At 40.6% G+C, this 21,476-nt stretch overlaps 1 protein-coding gene across 2 annotated transcripts in view; it reads left to right on the top strand.

The window, feature by feature from the left end:
- DIAPH2 (diaphanous related formin 2) overlaps positions 1–21,476 on the top strand; it is a 167,078-nt gene that overhangs the window by 20,552 nt on the left and 125,050 nt on the right. For both annotated transcript variants that reach the window (XM_054289531.1, XM_054289532.1), the window contains 14 exons: positions 2,334–2,354; positions 6,407–6,546; positions 6,923–6,997; positions 7,078–7,147; positions 8,102–8,238; positions 9,018–9,129; positions 11,394–11,504; positions 12,667–12,785; positions 13,713–13,829; positions 14,372–14,490; positions 14,778–14,842; positions 15,472–15,576; positions 17,180–17,815; positions 20,276–20,390. In XM_054289531.1, coding sequence (XP_054145506.1) covers positions 2,334–2,354; positions 6,407–6,546; positions 6,923–6,997; positions 7,078–7,147; positions 8,102–8,238; positions 9,018–9,129; positions 11,394–11,504; positions 12,667–12,785; positions 13,713–13,829; positions 14,372–14,490; positions 14,778–14,842; positions 15,472–15,576; positions 17,180–17,815; positions 20,276–20,390 — 1,942 coding nt within the window. The remainder of the gene's footprint in view (positions 1–2,333; positions 2,355–6,406; positions 6,547–6,922; positions 6,998–7,077; positions 7,148–8,101; positions 8,239–9,017; positions 9,130–11,393; positions 11,505–12,666; positions 12,786–13,712; positions 13,830–14,371; positions 14,491–14,777; positions 14,843–15,471; positions 15,577–17,179; positions 17,816–20,275; positions 20,391–21,476) is intronic.

The following is a 21,476-nucleotide window of genomic DNA, read 5'->3' on the forward strand; positions in this document are numbered from 1 at the left end:
TGCAGAAATACTTTAGTGAAACAGTAGAAAGTGGAAGTAGAAATGGAAGTATTTGCATTTTTTCCCCAAAATGCAGTTGAACAATGGTGATGTCTGTCATGTACACTGCAACTGAAATGCAGCTGAGTAAGGAAAGCATGGCTACCATTGCATGGCTCACTGCTGAAATGTTCATGCATTGCATTGCCCCCCATGTCTGCTGCAGCATGGGAAACGTAACAGAACTGGGAAGACATTTGCCTAAATGTACTAATAATTTAAAACCAAGTCATCCTAAAAGGTTCTTGTACATGATTGTGCACTTTGGGCTAAAGTCAGCACCAGTGTGGCTGTTTTACACATTGCAAAGTGTTTTTCCTAGAGGAAAAACAACTCATGGTAAAGTTTGTGTGCTTCAGTATGTCCTCCTTGCAATTGAATCACAGCATTTGAATGGAATCTTCCAGAAATACACATTACCTTTCTGTTGTGTTATCCTAATTTAACTTCTAAATAGCTAGCATCTTGATTGTTAAAAAAAAGAAATTAAAATACAGTGGTTAATTTTAAAATGTTGATTGGGATCTTATGGTGGCGCCAAACCTCATTTTCACTTGTGATTTCATCTTCTGTTCAGTGCAACTACTACTCTGCTCAATGAATTCAAGCCCTACTCAATCTTCACTGCATCATGAATTGTCAAACTTTCCTTTCTTCAGGATTGTCTTCCATGAAAATGCTGGTTGCATTCAAAATGATCTGTCTTTAAATTTTCTACCTTTTTCTTTTGTCACAGATAATTATGTCTTCCCTTTTTACACTTGGACCTTCTGCTTAGAGCTCACAAAACACATTTAACAGTTGATGTCACTTTTCTTGCAGTTCATTTCATGTTTGTTTTAATTAGGCTTTTTAGCTCCCTCCCTTCATGTAAAATATCACTCTCATTTGCTGATGTTGTCTTAACCAGATTATTTTCAATTTGGTGCTTCATTTTCTCTGCCTGTATGCTGTCTGCAGCATGTTGACCATGCTTTTCTGAAACACTTGTCTTCAGAGCTCTGAGAGAGGAACTTTGGGTTTCACTGGGTGAAGAAAGTTTTTCTAGGACATGTAGGAGCTGATGAGCTGGATGCTTTCATGGGAAGTGATTTTCTGTGCTTCTCATTCCTTCTCTCACTTGAAGAGAAAGATTGTTGACCATGGAAATGATACCTGAGAACTGGTGAAGGATTGAGATTCTGTTCCACAACTGACCCTGGTGACATTTTGTGCTGTACTGACTAGTTGAACATTGGTGAGAGGAGAAGATAATAGATTAGGAGAGGAGATTGTCTGCTGATGGCAATCCCTTCTGTGCTTCTAGGGGAAACGTCTTCAGGAAGAGAAGTGTTGATTGTGAGACACTTGCAGGGACTTGTGTTCTGAAAGAGTCCCTAAAGGAAAAATGGAACAGAAACAGTAGAAAATGAAGCAGGGGGAGGCTGAGCAGAGCAGTGGTGCTCAGAGGAAGGTGGCTGTGCAGTGAGCTGGCAGCAGGTGAGCTGAGCTGAGCACAGAGGCTGCCCTGCTGGAGCAGATGTCCATGTGCTCCCAGCGTTGTGGGCATTTGTGCAGGGTGGCAGAACAGGGCACAGATGTGCTGCCTGCCTGCACTTTCCCCTGGGGAAAGTCACCTTTTTGCTCATGAATATAGAGAGATGCTGTTCCATGGTAAAGAGGAGATGGCATTCTGAAAATCACTGTTTAATTATCCATGTAATTAAAAGCATCCATACCGAGCAGTTGAATAAAAATGTCATGTGAGATTTTCTGAAATGCAAGTTGGAGTTATAACTGTAGGCTATGTTTTTGATTACAAAAACTTAATTAAATTCAGTGGTGACATCATCTAAACAGATCAAAAGCTCCATAATAAAAGCAGTTGTTATACATACAAGGAAGTCAGTATGCCATTACTGTTCTCAGTGTCATATGTAGAATATCTGACCTGATAATTTCAACAAATGGCATTTTTAATCTTTCAAGATGTAGCTGTCAAGACAGGTATTCAGTTATTTGTAGGTAAATGTGTCAAATACTGAGGATTCAGCAGCAAAACATAAGAATTTGAAATTGATGCTCCTGCTGTAGAGCTCAAATGCAGAGAAGTAGCATTTGAGCTTTTTCCTGTAGAGAAGCTCTAACCCCTAAACAGGTTGATAAAGTAATAAGAGAATGTTACTACTACTAATGATTAAACACTGAAAAATGTGTGTGCAACTGCATCCTACTAAGTGCTGTGCTGTGTTTATTTATGTATTATTATTATCTTTTTTACACAATAACCTCTCTTGGCTGACCACTGCATGCAGATAGTCGGAAGTAAAGTTCCGGTGAGTACGAACACGAGAGTTTTGTTTTCTCTTATGAACTTCCCTTTTTAGAATTAGGCTGGAATAGTTTGGACTTTTATCTGGGTTTTAAAAGTTCAGTGGGCACAACTAAACCCTTGTTTTATCAAAATAATTGTCAACCACTTCAGTCATGTTGCTCTTACCAGTATGATATCATTGCTTACACTTTTGATTTCTTCAAGTTTTCAGGAGTCTGTTTCCAAATACTTCAAACTCACTGAGCTCATCTCTTCACTGTGAGCAACAAATACAATTTAAGCTTGTCTTGCTTTTATTGAAGGCAGACACTTGAAATTTAAAATTGACAAGATTTAACTTCATTCTGTTTAGATGGGGAATTTTTTATGTTCTAATTGTTGTTATTCATGGCTTGTCTTGGAAATGCCAACTTCAGCAGATCAATGTGACAATAAGATTAATTTGGAGGATCCAGGAGGTCAATATGTTTAAGATAAGATCACTGAAAGCATAACTTTTCTCTTATTAAGGACTCATCTACATTTTATGTTGTTTTGATTGAATTCAAATATTATAGCCAAATATTTGGAATTTCATTTGTTGGAGGGAGTTCAGCAAGTTTTTGCTTCCCAGTATGTAGGATTTTTTGGGAATAATTACATATGGATTTAAAATAGTGGTTGAAAGCAAAAATGTTCTTTTAAATTATGGATGGACTTTATTTTCAGGTACAGCCAGGCTTTCTACTTAGGTTATATTCAGTAATTAAATTCTGTAGTAGAAGTAATAGAGAACAATCTATGACTTGAAACTGCCTAATCATGGCCTCAGATGTAGTTAGGTTTCTCTCCTTCACACTATATCCTTGTATATTTTGCTCTTGGCTTTGTTATATTCATAATGACCTTTAAAGAGACTTTTGTGTTCACCTGTACTTTTTAGTTTTGTGCACACTATTGGTTCTTACCCTAATTGAGGAAAATATCTTCATTGTGCTTGTGTATTTAAAGGTATTTGATATTTGAGGGGACAAATTATTAATTTTCCAGCTCAGTGTGTTAAAACCAGTTTCAAAAAATCCCTGCTGCTGTGTAATTTCCTTTTGGTGTGAATTAGCCTGAAGAGCTGCTTTGTGAGATTATTTTATAAAGCAAGCTGATACTCCCACAATGGGTAGAGGAGAAATTCTAAGCTGTTTTCTCCCCAATGCCTTTGGGTTCAGGGTCTGACAGAGAGCAAGAACAGCTCTGCATTAAAAACATGTTTTTGTGCAAATAACTTGCTAGATACTAAAATCAGAAATGCTGTGCCTGGTGTACGGCTTTGCATATCATTGCCTGAAGAGCTCTTGCACCTCTGTGTGCCTCCTCCAGGGTTCATCCTTTGGGCCCTGTTTGCTGCTGCCAGCACAGGGAGCTGTTCCCCTCAGGATTAACAGATCCGCCGTGATCAGGGAGGAATTTTGGGGTGTTCCCATTAGTGCTGTTGGCTTGTACAGATGGCAGAGAAAAGGTTTCCCTGCTCATGGGAAATTGGGAGCTTGAACTTAATTGAATTTTCCATGGGACCCTCAGCACTGCTGGGACTGCTGTGTGGTGCAGGCTCTATTTGAGTTGGCACCAGGGAATCTTCCTCTGCCTTAATTGTAACACTGAAGGTGACCAGTCAGAAAGGAATTTCTAAGATTTTCATTCTTGAGCATTGGATTAATCTCTGAACATTCTGATGTGGGACCCAGCCCTCTTCAGTTTCTTTCTACTTCCCTTTTGCTTCCATCTTTATTAGGTGTTCTCCTGTAAACATTTTTCACTGAGGCCTTACATCTCAAAGTAAATGAGAAATGTTTGTATCAAAATCTGATCCATATAAAGGCATAGAAATTCTTAAAAATAGTATCCCAGTCAAACTCTTTTTGACTAGGGAAATAAAAGAAGTAGGACCTGGTTCAGCATTCAAGTTAGCATGGCTAGAGGTGAAGTGGATTGAGACTGAGACATTGATTGCAGGGAATAACTAAGTAATCCTGGTAAGCTGAAAATTCTCTGGAAGATTTCAAGAATGGATTTTTATGAACTGTCTTGAGTGACCATCCATTTTGAAGGAGGAAGAAAATGAGGAAGAGGAGTTGGTTCCTCATTGCTGTCCAGTTAAAGGTGCTTTTTAAAGAACCAATGAAGAAATGTGTCTGTCCTGGAAGCCATGGGAAGGAGCCTTAGCAGAGCACACTGCCAGCTCTTTTTGAACTATTGATCTATTTTTGAGAGTCATGGGTCTTCTGAAAACAAGGGGCTAGGCAGAGCAGAGGTGCTTCACCAGTGGCCTGGATGGCACAGAAGGAGGAGGCAGCAGGATCCCACCTTGGTTTAAATATGAAACAAAGAGCAGCAAAGACTTCAGGTGGCCCCAGTGTGAGCTGGAGTCTCCTGTGGAGCTGGCAGCAGGCTGCAGGGGAAGGGCAAGCTCATCTCTTGGGGGAAGCCCTGCCTTGCATTCCAGAGAGCTGTTCAGGGTCCAGCTTAACAGGCAGTGGCACCGACTGACATTGCCATTGCCTCATCTCTGTACGTTTGGTGGCTCTCAGCAGCATTTCTGTTCTCTTCTCCATTTGGGGAATGGCTGAAACGACAACATTTGTGCCCAGTTGGATCTGTACTGTGGAGATGATGTGCATTAGTTACACATAAAATCTTTTCTGATTCCCATCCATCCAATGTAAAGCTGTTCCTTTTTCCTAGTTCTTTACCTAATGGTCCTTCAGAGTGATGATTCTTCTGAATTTTGATGATATTTGATATGTTAATCTGATTTACAATCAGCTCCTACTCCTATAAATATAACCCCACCCATTTATTCCTTTTTCTTTTGGTGGAAGAGCATCTCTTTGTTTAGGATGTTGATGGAGACTGATTCTAGTCCCATTTTATCCTTCTTACTCATCTTTGCCTCGGTCCTTTGATGTGATGCCCAGCTGAAGGTGCTTTGCATGTCAGCAAGGAGCAGCTTCAAAGCTGACACAGTGCAGAGGAGCCTGATGTCTCGCTGCAGTCAGTCTGTCCTGGTTTTGTTCTGAATCTGAAAGTGTATTGTGAGCACAGTCCTGGTTTGTGCCCGGAATCTGCCTAGGTCAAAGTCATTAATTTAAATTTAGCCAAGTCGTTTTGCCATCAGCCATACTTTGTGCATTTTTGGAAAATGAATGGTAAGAATTTGAAGAGAGCAAAGCAGCAGCTTCATAAGAAGTGGAGCTTTGTGAAAGAGAGACAAAAATGGAATATTTGTGGTGGAAGTGATACAATTACAACCAAATGCATATAAATCCTCTTCTAGGACAGGCACTTGATACTGCCTCTGCACCCATGACATCTTTATCAGGCTCTCTTCAACAGACCCTTCAGAGCTAAGGAGCTTTAGGAGCTGCAAATGAATCAAAACCACTCTTCTGAGATAAGCCTGCTGCGACTTGTCAGAGCTGTACAAAAGATTAGTTGCACCTTTTGGAAAAGTGTTTTGTCTTGTTCAAGAGTTTGAATACTCTAGCTCTAAAAACTGATATTCAGGTATTTAATAGTGAAATACTGTGTAAGTAGTTATTCTTGTGTAGTGGCACTTCAGCAGGAGGGAGCTCTTTGTCAAATCTCTTGTATGATTTTTTTTGCAGCAGACAAGATGCTCTAGAGATCTCTATTAGGGGTCAAACAGGAACTATGGTACAGCAAAAAATTGGCTCAGGAAGTTGCATGAACTGGGTTTTTTGTGTGTCTCTCTTAATGATTGTTTCCAATATACTCTCATTACATATGTTAATACAGCTGAATGATGGAATTAAATTTTTCTATTCTGTTTGTAGTACATGCACTTTGACTCAAAGTGAAAAAGATTCCAGCAAAAATAATTATCCTTGTGATGTAAAACCAAAAGTATTAAACACTGATGACAAATCCAAGTCAAATCAACTGTCTTGAGTACTTGTACTGTGATTTGGAAATTCCTGTGGAAATATTAGTCCTCTATTTTATCATCTGAGCACTGTTTGATCACTGGAACACTCAGCAGCATTCTGCCTTCTGTGCTAGGGGGGACTCAAAAACAGCAAGCACGAATGTACCCTGTCCTCACAAGAATACATCCATGAGCTGCGGTCTGGAATTTCAGATGAGAAACTTCTTAATTGCCTGGAGTCTTTGAGAGTGTCTCTAACCAGCAACCCAGTCAGGTAAGCCGAGCAATTTCTGCGGGAGTTTTCATCATGCTGTTTTTGCTGAGCAGGAGTTGTGGGCTTTGGGGTTTTTTGGGAAGCAGAGTCGTTGTGCTAATGCTTGTTGACAGGAGAGCAGTGTTCTCAGCACCCTGGGTCTGAGCAGTGATGTGTTTGCAGCTGTCTGCAGCATCTCCTCACCTTTCTCTGTGGCTTTCAGCAGTTTGTACTTGTTGGAGCTGTTTGCCTTCATGGCTGATCAGATCTTTTGGGAAGTGAGACAAGAGTGGAGCCTGTGAGGGGATGCAAAAGCAGTAACAGAGAAATAGCTTTGCAAGTTCTGCATTTGATTAAGAAATAATTAAAAGCTTTTTTCATTGTGTTTTTTCTCCAGCTGGGTTAACAATTTTGGACATGAAGGTCTTGGGCTCCTGTTGGATGCGTTGGAAAAGCTTCTGGACAAGAAACAGTAAGGACCTGGACCTTTGAAGGGAGGGATGGGGAAGTTGTGAGGATTTTCCTTATGTGATTTTCTTCTTTCCTTTCCAGGCAAGAAAGTATTGATAAGAAGAATCAACATAAACTTATCCAGTGCCTCAAAGCATTTATGAACAATAAAGTAAGTGTTATTTTAAATTCACATACTTTATCATGTTTGGGTTTTGTTGAGTTTAACATGTATATAACATATTAAATGATGGAGCGGCAAGGAAAGCTTGTATATCCAGTATTTAACTCTTTGGGAATGCAGGTCTTAAACTTCGTGTAACTTCTGTTGAGAGTCTTCCTCATGAACCTTTCTGCATTTTTTCTTAGTTGTGTTAAATATTATTGATTTTTGGAAGTAAAATATTTGATAAAGAGAGGATGATAGTATAAATTTAAGGTAAGTAAATTTGGAAATTAATTACTTGGAAGCTTAAAAAAAAAAGCTTTCCAAGTTCAGATTTCAATACGTTTGTTAATATAATGTACTTTTTACCTGATTTAAATTGAGTAGCATTTGATCTCTTGTAAGCTGCAGTTTTTAAGTTAGGTCATGAGTAAGGGGTTAGGTTAAGTTGTATCTGATTTGTTTCTAACACAGGTTACTCAGGTTAACAGACTGAGTACCTTCCAGAAGCTGATGTGTGAAACTTTTAATTTTACTTTATTCATAGCAAAATCTGAAGTCTTATATTTGTGTATCTTCCCCAGCAAATAAAACTGCATAAAAGTTACTTATAATTACTTTTGGTCATTTTAGAAATGAAAGGGAGAAAAGCAGTGTTTTCATACTTCAGAGGTGTTTCAGGTATAGACAGAAAATAAAACCTGACTTGTCTTTTGGTGGGTACTGATTTTACAAGGTCCTGAGGAGCTGACTGTCTCAGGAGAAAGCCTCAAATGCATTCTGGGGACCCATTGCTGTGTCCCCAAGCAGTGATGGCCAGGGCGTTGGGGGAGTTTGGTGGAGTTGCTGCCAAACCCCTCTGGGAGGGAGGGGCTGGGAGAATCCCTCAGGATCTCAAGTTGGGGATGAATTTCCAAGTCAAGCACAACCTTTTCACCAAGAGCTTTTTGTTTCTGCCAGTATGGTTTGCAAAGGATCCTAGGAGATGAAAGGAGCCTCTTGCTGCTGTCAAGAGCAATTGATCCAAAGCAACCCCACATGATGACTGAGACAGTGAAAATCCTTTCTGCCATCTGCATTGTTGGGGAGGAAAACATGTAAGTCAGATATTGATGCTTTTTTTGGTGCTTATGAGTTGTTAGTTTGGACACAGGTGAGAAAAGTTATCAGTGAAACAAGTGTAACCTGTTAAGTCTTTAATGTGATTTAAAATTGAAGAGCCTTTACCTGTTGCCCTAATTCAGTACTAAATCAGAGAAAAGCAAATGAGCAGAGACCTGCACAGTGTGGCTGAAGTGGAAGGTGTGAAAGGACAAATCACCTCTACCACAGGAACCAGGAGTTTCCATTTACAGATTTACAGCTGGGCTTTGGAACAGTTCAACTTGGAGTTATTTAGCACTTGCCCATTAGATTTTTAAAACAAAGATGATCACTTGGCATATGTTTCCTGTAAATTTCCCACTGTGTTTATTTAGTGAAGGTTAAAATGGGCAAACTTCATGTCTTCTATGCAATAAATGGATTAAAACGTTCTGATTCCTGAAAGGACAGTTTATTAGAATTTCCAGATGTTAAACATGTCCACTGCTATCAAGTGCACAGTTTGCAAAGGGAGGGATTTTTCCCCCTCATTGGTTGTTTCATTGCTGAAATAATAATATAGACATTTAGTCTCCCCTTTTTTCTATTTCAACATTAATCTTATAGACATTTATAACACTTGTTCTTGGGTTGTTTTCAACTGTGTGTAGATAAATGCATTTAAGCTCTGTGAGTGCACTAAGCCTTGAGTTGTGTGAGCATTGAGCTGAGTATGTTTGAAAGGAGTGAGCTGGCTGTGCTGAGCTCTCCTGACAGTCTGTCTCTCTCTCAGGCTGGACAAGCTGTTAGGTGCTATAACCACTGCTGCTGAGAGGCACAACAGGGAGGAACGCTTCTCCCAGATCGTGGAGGGCCTGGAGAACCACGAGTTCATCCAGCTGCAGGTCAGTGTGTGTGTGTGTGCTTCAGGGAAAGGCTGAGCACTGTGTATGGCCTGGGGAGCTGTGATGCACACACATCTTCTAGTGCTATTCATCAGTAAAAGAGGAGAAATAAATACAACTGGCCTACTGGTACTGGATTTTCTACTTGTTAGTGGTGGGAGGCCAAGGAACTCACTTTCTGTCCCAAAAATAGGATTAAGAAATCTTGATCGTATAAAGAGAGTAATTAGTGATATTTCTTTCCTTGGATGCCCGGTGTTATGTTCAGGTAAAAAATCTGGTCCTAGTGCTGGGACTTTAGGCAGCAGTACCTGTGGCCTTTAAATATTCAGATTTATGCTAATTATGGCAGAGTTAGCGCGGGGTGTGCCCATTTTTGGCAGGGTCCCTTTTGGGATGAGTGAAGTGCAGCAGGATATTATTGGGACTTTTGTCAACAAGGACTCTGCATTCCTTTCTCTGTGTGTTCAGTGTGTGCCTTTCACCAGCCACCAGTGCCTCTCTGAGGGTGAGGTGAACCTAGTGAGCTTCCAAAATTATTTTAATAAAATAATCTGTGCCAGTGGTTGTTACTGTCATCACTTAGATCATGTTCATTGCTGCTTGTGTGTTCATGGATAGAGATAAATATTTTATGTTTACCAGAGTTTTGGTTGGCATTAAGATGTGAGCTTTTTTTAGTTGGGATTGGTTGGGTTTTTTGGTGCTGCCATTTTTGCGTAGAGGCCAAGTGGCTGAATATCCTAATAAGGGATGACTTTGACTTATGGCCTTCTCATTATACATTAATTATGCACATTTTGTACTACAATTTATTTTTCAGCTACCTTGGCTGAAGGATATGGAAAAATACAGGCAGGGCAGGTATCCTTGGGATGCCTTTTTCCAGTCTTGGCTCAAATCCACATCAGCTGCAGCTGCCTTAATGCTGTGTTTGCCATCAGCACCTCTTGTTTCAGAGCTGATGAGTTAATGATGGCCAATAAGTGTCTATAAATGACGTTCTAATCTTAATAGTGCTATCACTGGAGAATCCATTCTGGAGTTGTCTCCCACTCCATGGCCTTGTTGATTTAAGGCAAACAACAGCCACCAGCCCCAGTGCTGCCAGCTCTCCTCCCCAAGCTCACTGCTCCCTCAGTGAAGGCACAATTGCAAGACTCATTACCGTGGTTCTGACAAAATCCTTCTTTGCTGGGAATGTATTAGCACAAGCCATTAAGGCAGAGTCTCTCTGGCAGAAGCAATCAGAGCAGATGGCACCTCTTCTCTCTATTAATTTCAGATTGGACATGTGCTTTGGCTTGTTAAGTCATGTCATAGTAGTAAAATAACAAGAATCATTCAAGCAAGCATGATGATACTGCATTATCTGAAGATGCAGCTCTATCAAGAGAGTGCCTTTGAAAGGGTGTTTTAATAGAAATTTGAGACTCCATAAGGTGTTCTATTAAAGCTAAATAGTGAATGTAATTAAAACAGGAAGGTGCTTTTTATCTGATTTTTTTCCTCTGCAGCTATTGATTTTTTTTTGTCCTACTCTAAAGCTACTTCTATGTGCAGTTAACATCTTTTACCAAACTTGCTATTTCCCTTGAGTCCCATTTTCGTCTTTTAAAGTGGATCAGCACTTTTGGTGTTGTGTTGTTGTCTACCTGTTTTCAAATAAATCAATTAAAGTGCACAGCTGTTCAATTAAAGCATTAGCCACTACCCTGAGACCAGGCATTTTGCACAAGGGCTCTGCAGGAATGGAAAGAACACCTGGTGATGTGACTAATTTGGGTATGGGTGTTTATTGGGTGGGTTTTAAGGTGTTAGTTATTGTAGAAACAGTTTGCTTTCAGACTGCCGAATGCTGAGGAGAAACAGAAGGGGGTGCAATAACTTTAGTTTGGGAATAACTAGGGCATGATTTTAGGGTGAGGAGGCCCCTGGAAGTGTCCCAGGCCACACTGGACAGGGCTGGGAGCAGCCTGGGACAGTGGGAGGTGTCCCTGCCATGGCAGGGGTGGCACTGGGTGGGCTTTGAGGTCCCTTCCAGCTCAAACCAGTCTATGACATTATTCTGCAATGATCATTCATGTGGTACTCCTTTGATACAGTGGAAGCATCCTGATATGGAAACAGAGAAAATTTGATGGTGCTAAAATAAACCCAAGTGTTGCATGTGTGCTGCATAATAAATTTCCATCTCTGGTTTTATAAATCAACTGAAACAGTGACTGAAGGTATTGATTTCCATTCTGTGTTTCTGATTGCAGGTTGCATGTATGCAGCTCATCAATGCCCTTGTTACATCTCCTGAGGACCTTGACTTCAGGATACACTTGAGAAATGAGTTTTTACGTTGTGGCCTGAAGAAAATATTGCCTGTGAGTCCCTTGTATGCAGCAGTTGGTCACTGTCCACTGTGAATGCTGAAGATAACCAAACTGTTTAACCAGGACAGCAGATGGGAAGGATTTGGGGGTGCAGAGGGTCAGATTACCAGCCCAAATCTGCTGCAGCCTGCAGAGTTACAAATTCAGATTCCCATGAGCTGCAGAATAGTAGTTGAAACAAGTCAATATATTAGAAATTAAATGAGGGTAGCCAAATGCTGCATAATGAGCTCAAAGCACATGCAGTCAATGTGAATCTGGCTGTGGAACCAATCTTGGATTAACTTGCTTTGTATGTGCTGTTCCTGTTGTTTTCTGTGAAATCTGGTTTTCTTTAATCTGCCTGCTGAGAATGCATTGGGACATTTTAAAGAAAAATCAAATCAGAAATTCATTCTGAAACTGCATGTCTGTCTTCATGCAGCTGCACAGACAGGAATATTTCTGACTTGGAGAGAGATTTGTAACTCTTAGCCAAGAAACCATTCTGATGCTTAGATCAAAAAAAGGTGCATTTAATGTATTCATCACTTTCTTACAAAAGATGAGAAAAACTGGAGTACCTGCTTATATTTGTCTGAAACAATTTATTCTGCTATGACTTTTAAGATGAGAAATTTGAAATTGTCCATTTGTCAGAAACAAAAACTTCCATTTTTGGCTCATTCAGCCTTGAGACACTTTCTGATGTGTCATGTTACTTTTTCTTAGGGATATTTTTAGGTTTACATCATATGGATAGATTAATATGATCTAGTGACTTTATTTGCTGTGGAACGGCTGAACAAATCTTTTTACACTTGTTTAAACTTCTTAAGCTCATGCCACTTAATGTTTTGAAATATACCTATTGTGGTTTTGTAATGGAATTCTGACATTTCCAAGCAGCAACTGCTGTGTCCCATTAAGAGAAATGAATTCAACTGGAAGTTTTCTTGTTTGTTCTGTAGCCCATACCTGCTCTGTGAGCTGATGTTTTGCCCTTAGTTTTTCTCAGTTGAATCATTATAATAAAAAAGCCCAGGCACTGAGTTGAATCTCGTTGCTGTTCTAAAGGTTAATGTCTTACATTTCATCACGGTGCAGTCCTTCAAGGGGGGAATTTTTGCTTTAAAAAAGGAAAAATTAAGATATACTCTACTTTGAAAAACAGGCCTTGAAAGATAAGGAAAATGAAGAGCTCGATATTCAGCTGAGGGTGTTTGATGAGAACAAAGATGAAGACCACTTTGAACTGTCACATCGTCTCAATGACATCAAAGCTGAAATGGAATATCCTTTAAGGAAATGCTGTTCTAACTTGTGTTGTTTCAGAACTTTATTAAATGGAAATTACAGTGCTCTATGTGCAGGTTATTTGTCTCACTTGTATGTCTTACCAGGGGCTTTGTCAAGCAGATTTCTCTCCAGTTGCTTTTTTTGTTGGAAAATATTTGGATAATTAGTGCTTAAATTTGCATGTCAAATGTAAGTCATTGGGAACTGAATTAATTTTTCATAAATAACATTTATTAAGCTAAACTCTGTCTCATAATACATCAAGAGATAAAATTATAGCCGTGGAAGATCATAAGTTTGAAGAAAAATGAGTTTTGATAATAAAAGGAACAAAATTTCTTGTAGGTTCTGAAGCACTACAGATGTGTGCCTTTCCTAGCTGTGGAGGAGCAGGAAATTTCAAGTTGCCTAAGTTCAGAATGGCTGCTTGCAGGTTTTAGGAGGAAGCAGAGGGAGGCAGAGGCAATCAGTGGGAGGACTGTAAAATCCCCTGCAATGTTGTTGCTGTGCAGAACAGGTAATTACAAACAAGGGTCATCTCTAGGAAATGACAAAGGTTGCCCAGTGTGTGTTTGCCAGCAGCCTGGCTGAGCTCAGAGTGGAAACAAAGCTTTGTGTGAAATGTTTTTACAGGATTCTAAACCACAAAGTCTATAGCTGATTACTCTGATTGATTATAAAACATTGCCTATTTGATAAACAGGGCGCAAATTCTGTGCGCAGTCTTAGTGGACAAATATTTCCTGCTAAGGATAGGAGCTCAAAGTGTGGAGGGGTTTTACTTGAACAAAATGGGAACTGTCTGGAGAGCTGTGTTTGGGTGGGGTGGCTGTTCTGACTGCAGTGGGGTTTTTTGGGCTTTTGTTTATTTTTAAAATTTTGGTTTTTTAAATACTGCTATTTTCTTAACAATGCTTGCACTGATGTGAGCGAAGTATTTCACCTGCTGTACAATATGGTGAAAGATACTTCTTCTGAAAATTACTTCTTGTCAATTCTCCAACATTTCCTGCTGATCAGGAACGATTACTATGTCCGGTGAGTGCAGCTGCCAGGCTGGGGTTTTGGGGGCAGTAGGGGCAAAATAGAAATTAAGACCCTGCTAAACTGAGGCAGCTCATGCCTACAAAGCCACTCTTTGAGATTGATGTGTTATTTTTCTTTTTGTTCCATGTTAGTATTACAAAGGTCTTGGTAAATACAATTGTGTTTATTTCAAAGACTTGAAGCTTAGTTTAACACCCTCATCCCAAAAACCTCTTATTTGTTGGGTACTTTTTCTTTATTCAAGTTTGATATATTCATTGCTTCAAAGAACATGGAAGTTGTATAACTGAGAATTGAAAATACTCCCTTGTGCCTTGAATCTGCTCTTTTCAGTGTGAACTTCTCTTATGTGCAGCATGGTGTCATAGCAAGGTTGAAGCATCCCATCCAAAATATTTACAAATAACAGTTGGAACTTGGTGCTTTTTCTGGCACTTGTAGAATTCAGATATTAGGAGTTTGTTGCCCCCTTTCCCCAACTGCAGAAAGTCTTGTTCATGTTCTTACTGTCTTGTAAATGTTTCCTGTTTCAGACCTCAGTATTACAAGATCATAGAAGAATGTGTGTCTCAGATAGTGCTGCACTGCAGTGGCATGGACCCAGATTTTAAATACAGAGGAAGGATGGACATCAATTTTACACATCTTGTTGGTTTGTACTCTTTAAGCAGTTTTACCTTTTCTTTCTTTGTGTTCTTCTGTTTAGACTTACACTGGCTGGGAATTTTGTCATATTCTGGAAATATGCATGTAAGCTACAGGTGTGCTGGTGGAGTACCAGCCCAAATCCTGTAGCCTTTAATGAAATGAGATAGGGTCAAAAATAAAGGTGCCTGTTCCTTTTGTGTCATGGGCTCACAGGGAAATGATGGCTGGAAGCACCTCAGAGCTGTGGCATGCTTGACTTGATTTGTGTGTGATATTTTATTTAAATTCTAGATGCGTGTGTGGACAAGGCTAAAGTAGAAGAGAGTGAAAAGAAAGCAGCAGAATTTTCCAGGAAGGTAAGTCCTGCTCATGGTGTGGAACAGAATCATGACAGGAACACAATCAGCTTGTTTCCCAGCTGAAACTGGGAAGCAGAGGCTCTCACAATTCCACTTGTTGCTCTCCTGTCCTGAAATAATCATAATTAAATAACTTAAGTATAGGTGTAAGCTTAAAGAAATGAATAAATGTGCTATATTAGCTGCAGTAGTACTGAAGTTCAGGTATTATGGAGGTGTGTAGTGAAATAATTCCAAATTTTGATATTTTTTGCTGCTCTAAGTAGGCATTTTCAGGCAAAATGGCAGAACATGTTCTGGAATTGATGATTGCAGGTCAATTTTTAATGAATTTAAGCTTACTGCAATAGATGTGTACTTGAGTTTGGTTTGAGAAGTCCGCAGTGTTCTCTTGGAGGGAAGAACCTGACCTGAGTAGCTGGGTCTGGGTGGTTCTCTGTCATTGACTGATTGATGGCAGAAATTGTGATGCTAAAAGTGAACATGCTAGATAGAAAAGTTCTGCTAAAGGGATTAAAAGTGCATAATTGCTGCAGCTCTGATGTTGTTCAAAGAATTCCTGCCAGTGTAGGCTCTGGTGTGGCCATAACTGAACTCACTCTGCTGTGCTGGTTAAATCTTTACAGTTTGATGAAGAGTTCACAGCTCGACAAGAGGCACAAGCAGAGCTGCAGAAACGAGAGGAGAAAATCAAAGAACTTGAATCAGAAGTCAAACAGCTCCGGACCCAGGTAATAAAATTATATCACATCAAGTTCTACAGCTGAGTGGGTTTTCTTTTGAGGAGGAGTTGAGAAGAAATTGCACCAGAGTAACTGGTCTGTCTGGAGTTTGGAATGTCTGGTAAAGGCGTATTGATTTGTTTGGCAGCCAGCATAAGTTACTAAGGATAGTTAATGGAGGAAAGATTTTACAAAATTCAACCTGTCACAGGTACTGTTTTATTGAGAAAAAATGTTTCTTACACTATAAAAATCTTGGATCCAGCCTGATTTTTTTTTTCCTTCAGTTATTTGTTTATGCTTTCACATTGCTGCTCCAGTATGTTTTGCAGTAAGTTTTTGTTTTGGAAGTGTTTATTTTTAAAGGCTTTTGGTTTTATATATAGGTTTTACGCTTACACTTTATATAAGCTTTTTTTTTTTTTACACCAGCTTTATGATTTAGACAGATCATTTACACCTTGTAGGAACTAACAGATATTAGAATTTAGTGCTTTTGCCTCAGTCTGGCTTATTTTGTATTCCTTCAATGCTAGGCAAGGTCTGCCTTTTAATCTTTATTTTTTCTGCCTTAAAGCCTGTGATCTCACTTCCTATTTGGGCACTAAGATGGAGACTCAAACACTCCTGTTCTTACTTCCTTGCCAATTTTCGTGTTTGTTACAAATTCCTACAAGCCAGTGTTCCACTGAAATGTGACAAATGTTTTAATGAGTTCTCCAGCAATTGTTGCATTATAACTTGTGAGCAAACAAACATAATGTGTCTTGTGCAAAGTAAAGAATGTACTTTTAGTCTAATTAATTGTTAATCCTGTGTTATTGATTCTAACACAGTTCAGATTATCCAGACATGACAGGGCATTCACAGTAATGCTGACCACTGGGTAATTAACCATGTAATTCTGGGGTCTGTTCCCTTTTCTGGTGTTATGCTCCCCACAGAATTTGATGACACTTATTTTTAGCTGCGCTCACCCCTCTGATGGTGTGACATGCTGCTGTTTCTCTTCCTTATTAATTAGTAAGAACTTATTAGAGTGGATATTGTGATTGCTCTTTCGTCCTCTCACCAAAGAAGCGCCCTCAGACAGATCCAAAGGACAGCAGGACAGGTTGTTGCACACCCTTCACCCCTCCAGATGTCAGAGTAGCTCTGAACAATGTGGTCCTGTGGCCTCTTCCAGTGCACCAGCTGCTGCACTGATGGCTGGGGAAGCTCTCCCAGCAGCAGATGAGTGTTGTTCAAATTCACCATGGTTATTCTCATCTCTGATGCCCCAGCTTGCAGGGGTGTCCTAAGTGGGATAAATGTTTTGTGCATTGGTAAGAAATAAAATGCTGTTCTGTTCACTTAAATGTTACTGCTACTATTAAATTTTCTTTAAAATTGAAACAATTTGTTTTGATAAAAATGCTAGGTTATTCAGTTTACTCGGCAGCTTTATGGTACGTGGGATAATCTATTGTTATTGTTTCTCATTTAAATAGGAGAACAGTTGCATTTCTCACTTTCTTGAGATGCAGTTGGCTAAAAACCATCCTGGTTGGTTCAGCTTCATATCAAACTGCCTGGTGTCACTGATGGAGGGAATTCCTCTGTTCTGTTCCAGGGTCCAGGCCTGACAGAAGGCCCAGCAATGCCAGCCCACCCAAGTGAGAACGTCCCACCATCTCCGGCGCCCTCCCTCCCTGGCGGAGCCATCCCTCCTCCTCCTCCCCTCCCTGGTGCAGGAACCATTCCTCCTCCTCCTCCATTACCCGGTGGAGTAACAATTCCTCCACCCCCTCCCCTGCCTGGTGTAGTAACAATTCCTCCCCCACCTCCCTTGCCAGGTGGAGTAACAATTCCCCCACCACCTCCTCTGCCAGGTGGAGCAACAATCCCTCCTCCTCCTCCCTTACCTGGTGCATCCCTTCCTCCTCCTCCTCCTCCTCCTCTGCCCGGTGCAGCCATCCCAGCTCCCCCTCCTCTGCCTGGTGTGCCCCCACCTCCCCCTCTGCCCGGGGGAGCAGGGCCTCCTCCTCCCCCCCCTCTGCCTGGAGGGGCAGGGCTGCCTCCTCCTCCTCCCCCTCTGCCCGGGGCAGCAATCCCTCCCCCGCCGCCTTTTGGGGGGCCCCCAGTGCCTCCCCCCCTGGGAGGGGCCCCCTTTGCCCCCTTCCCCATGGTGCCAGCGCTGCCCCACGGGATGAAGGAGAAGAAGAAGTATAAGCTGGAAGTGTCCATGAAGAGAATCAACTGGTCCAAGGTATGCCTGAGGTGTGGGGATGATGTTCCTTCCCCTCCTGCACTGCACAGATAGGCTTGGTACCGTGTTGTGATGTTTTAAATCACATTCATCTTGGCAGAGCTCATTGTGGTGCCCAGTGTCCCAGGAAGGCAGCTTACCCCCAGTCATTGTTGGTACCAAGTGTCTCAGGAAGTCAGTTTAATTCCAGTCATTGTGGTGCCCAGTGTCCCAGGAAGGCAGCTTACTTCCAGTGCCTTGTCTCAGCTGCAGTGAACATCCCTCAAGTTGTATAAAAATATACCTCTATCTTCAAACTGTTTTATAGCAGCTTTCACACACACTAGCAAAGCAAACCAACTTAAGCTTTTTAAATTCCTGATGTTTAATGTTGCTGTGAGTTCAGGGATTGCTGGTATCTGCTCTTAGTGTTACTTGTTGATTATTTATCCCTGATATTTATTGTTCTCAATCAGTGATGTGCTGGAGCAGGGCTGTGGCCACTGGGAGGAGCCATGGGGCTGCTCAAGGGAAGGGTTTGGGCATCATGAGCTTCCAGTGGCTTAGCTTGATTGTATTTAATCACATTTCATTTTTAAAACCATCTTGGAATCTAAGCATTACTTGAGCAGTAAAGTGCAAGCACAATCTGATTTGCAGGTGAGCCCTTAAAGCAGTTGCCAGTTATTCCTTGTCTCTCAGTATATCCAGTCCCTCTAATAAGAGAATTACACCAACATCCAGGTGTGTGCTGGGGTGTGATGTTTTAAAACCCCTTTTTGATCAGTGTAGCCACTGCTCCTTCCATATAAAGAAAATCAATGTGGAGTATTAGGTAATTGAATCTGTTGTCAAGACTAAATCATTGCATCCTAAAGTTGTGGTTGGCAGTTTTTAGTGGTATGAAAAATGACAGATATGTTGATGTTTGGTGTAGGAAAAAGTACCGAAATCACTGAATCATCAAGGCAAATGAAAGGACTTTTATATATTCCATGCTGTGTGGTTCCTCTCAATTCTGAGTAGTCAAAAGACTTTGAGGTAACAAAACAGCAGAATAATCCCACCAGCCTTGGAGGAGGAATCCAGAAGGTTGAGAGCCTGTGTGGAAATATGTGGCATGCCAATTTATAGTTTCTTTTGGCAGATGAATTAATGCTTCAGTGATTTCAAATTACTTCAAAATATTTGGAGATGTGCTCAGACAATCTGAAAGCATATCTGGTGGCCATAGTTTAAAAACAGGCTTTCCATATTTAAGTAGACTGATATTGAACAGCCTGCTGTGGTTTTAGAGTATTAATCAGTTTGAAAATCTTTACTTTTTCTGTAATTCTGATAAAATAATTGCCTAAAAAGATAAATGATAACTTTTCTCCATCATGGGAGGAGGAATTAAATGTCTTGTGGAGAAAGGATGGATCAGGATGCTCTGCAGGAGTTTTGGAACTGTGGGACATAGACTGCTGTCCTGTAAGCACAGAGAAAAGCAAGCTTTTATTGTATAACACATATTGGTAATTGCAGCCAGTTTCATTGTGATCAGTTCCATTGGGGAGTTTGTAGGAATAATTTCTGAAGTGTCTGTGAACACTGGCTGTGACAATGGGAAGGAACTGCAGATGGACGCTTTGCTGAAGTGCTCTGGGAACAGTGCCAGAGATCCCCTGCCTGCTGAGAAAGTGCAAAGTCTGTTTGATCATCACTTTTAAGGAGCCATCATTTGAGGAATAAAATTCTTACTGTTTAATTTAGTCCCTTTTGCTGTAACTGTCTTCCCCATTAGTGTTGGATTAAGGCAGTTTTTTAAAATGTCTTCCCTGGAGCTGCTGTAAAGCTGGGCTGAAAGGTGGAGGACCAGGATGTTGCAGGGAAATTGGACTGAGGCTGACAAATGCAGCATTGCTGAATTCCCTGCATATCATCTTGAAGTTAAATAGCCCTTGGAAATTATTTTCATTTAAAGAAATTTATAAACAATAATTAATAATGTGCTCAAAGCTGTTAGAGGAGCATATTTTGAAAACAGAACAGCAGTTCTGAGTCATACATGAAGAGTCAAGTTGTCTTTCAGCTTCTGTATTGCAGAGCATTTTCCTGCTTTGGTACAGCCAGCAGAGAGCTCAGCCTCAGTCTCTGCCAGGTCCCCATGGCCACTTCATTTCCTGGTAAATTGTTCCACACAGTTCTCAGGTAGCAGAGAAAAGAGTTTGGGAACTCTCTAGAGAGAGCTGGAACGCTTTCAGAGCCAGCTGCTGTTTTTAGTTCTGTTTGGAGAACTTGCTGAGTGGGAGAAGTACAATAAAGCCCATTTGTGGCAGCTCAGCTCACCGTGCTCGTGCAGGAACAGCAGGGATGGAACATTCCAGAACGGGGCTGAGCTTCCTCAGCCCAGTGCTCACAGAGGTTCTGTAGCATTTGTTTCACCTTGGCTGTTGGAAACACTCCTGATTGACTCTGGAGGTGCTGTTTCCCTTGCAGATAGAGCCTCAAGAAATAGGAGAAAACAGCTTTTGGGTAAAAGCTGAAGAAGATAAATTTGAAGACCCGGAGCTGTTTGCGAAATTGGCACTTACCTTTGGAACCCAAATGAAAGGTACATTCTTACTTTGCTCTTTATTGTGCTTTTATTAAGTTTAAAACTGTGTAATGGCAGTTTCTTTTATGCTTTGTGCAATACCATGGAATCCATTTGATGGTTTTATAGCAGGAAGATGATTTAAAACATATATTAAGCATAACAGTCTATTACAAGAATTGCTCCCCCTTCACTTTACAGCATGAGGGGAGGAACTTTTTTTGCAATAATACCTTTTAAAAGTGCACTGTATGTTGCAGACAGATGTGAGTTTTCTTTTAATGGAATTATAATTAAATTTAAATTCTGATCCGAACATCATGTTTATTTGCATTATTATTCCTAGCTGAGAATTTCTGGAATAAGAACAGCAGTTCTTATTAACACAGTGTTAAAAAAGATTAATTCAGGAAGGGCTCTCAGAGGACTGTAATGAACTATTTCTTGAGTAGATTCCTTGAATTATTTCTGAATGTGATTTTTTTTCTGTGTCCTTTTGAAACCTCTTCAAAGAGTTGGTCATGGCTGTGTTTTTCATAAGATAGATTCATATTCCTTTCAGTACTCGGTGAATTTAAACCATTAGAATTCTCTTTTTCCAGCACACCTTGGAAGCACTTTCTGGTCCAAATGTTCAGCTATTCCATGCAGTAATTCAAAAGCATCATTTGCAGTAATTTATCCTTTTTTCCATGCCCAAGTTGGATTGACTCTTGGTTCCTAGCACTGCAGGGAGGGTAAAATGCTGTGGAGTTGGTCACTGCCTTTGGTGTGGCAGGAAGGAATGCCCAGCAGCAGATGACAGAATGGCATGAGCCCCTTCTAAATGAAAAGGACAAGCTTCTGCCTTGAGCTGAATTCTTGCACCAGAAATCTGAAGAAATGTTTCAGAATTCCTGAAAAGCTTCTTCGTTAAAAATGCTGAAAAAACCCTCTTGAAACGTTGACATAGCTGACAGTTTGCAGTGAGAAGAAATTCTTGTTGACATAGTTGCACAGTTGTAAAACAGGGAACAGCAGCAGCTCCTCCAATAGCTTGGTGTGCCGATGGCCTTGCAGATATTTTCCCTTGTTTTGTTCTCAGTTAATGGCTGTAGAAAATAA

Source organism: Melozone crissalis, unplaced genomic scaffold (genome assembly GCF_028551555.1).
Source record: "Melozone crissalis strain CALT ecotype California unplaced genomic scaffold, PUWL_Pcris_2 ptg000068l_1, whole genome shotgun sequence".
In the NCBI taxonomy this organism is placed as follows: Eukaryota; Metazoa; Chordata; class Aves; order Passeriformes; family Passerellidae; genus Melozone; species Melozone crissalis.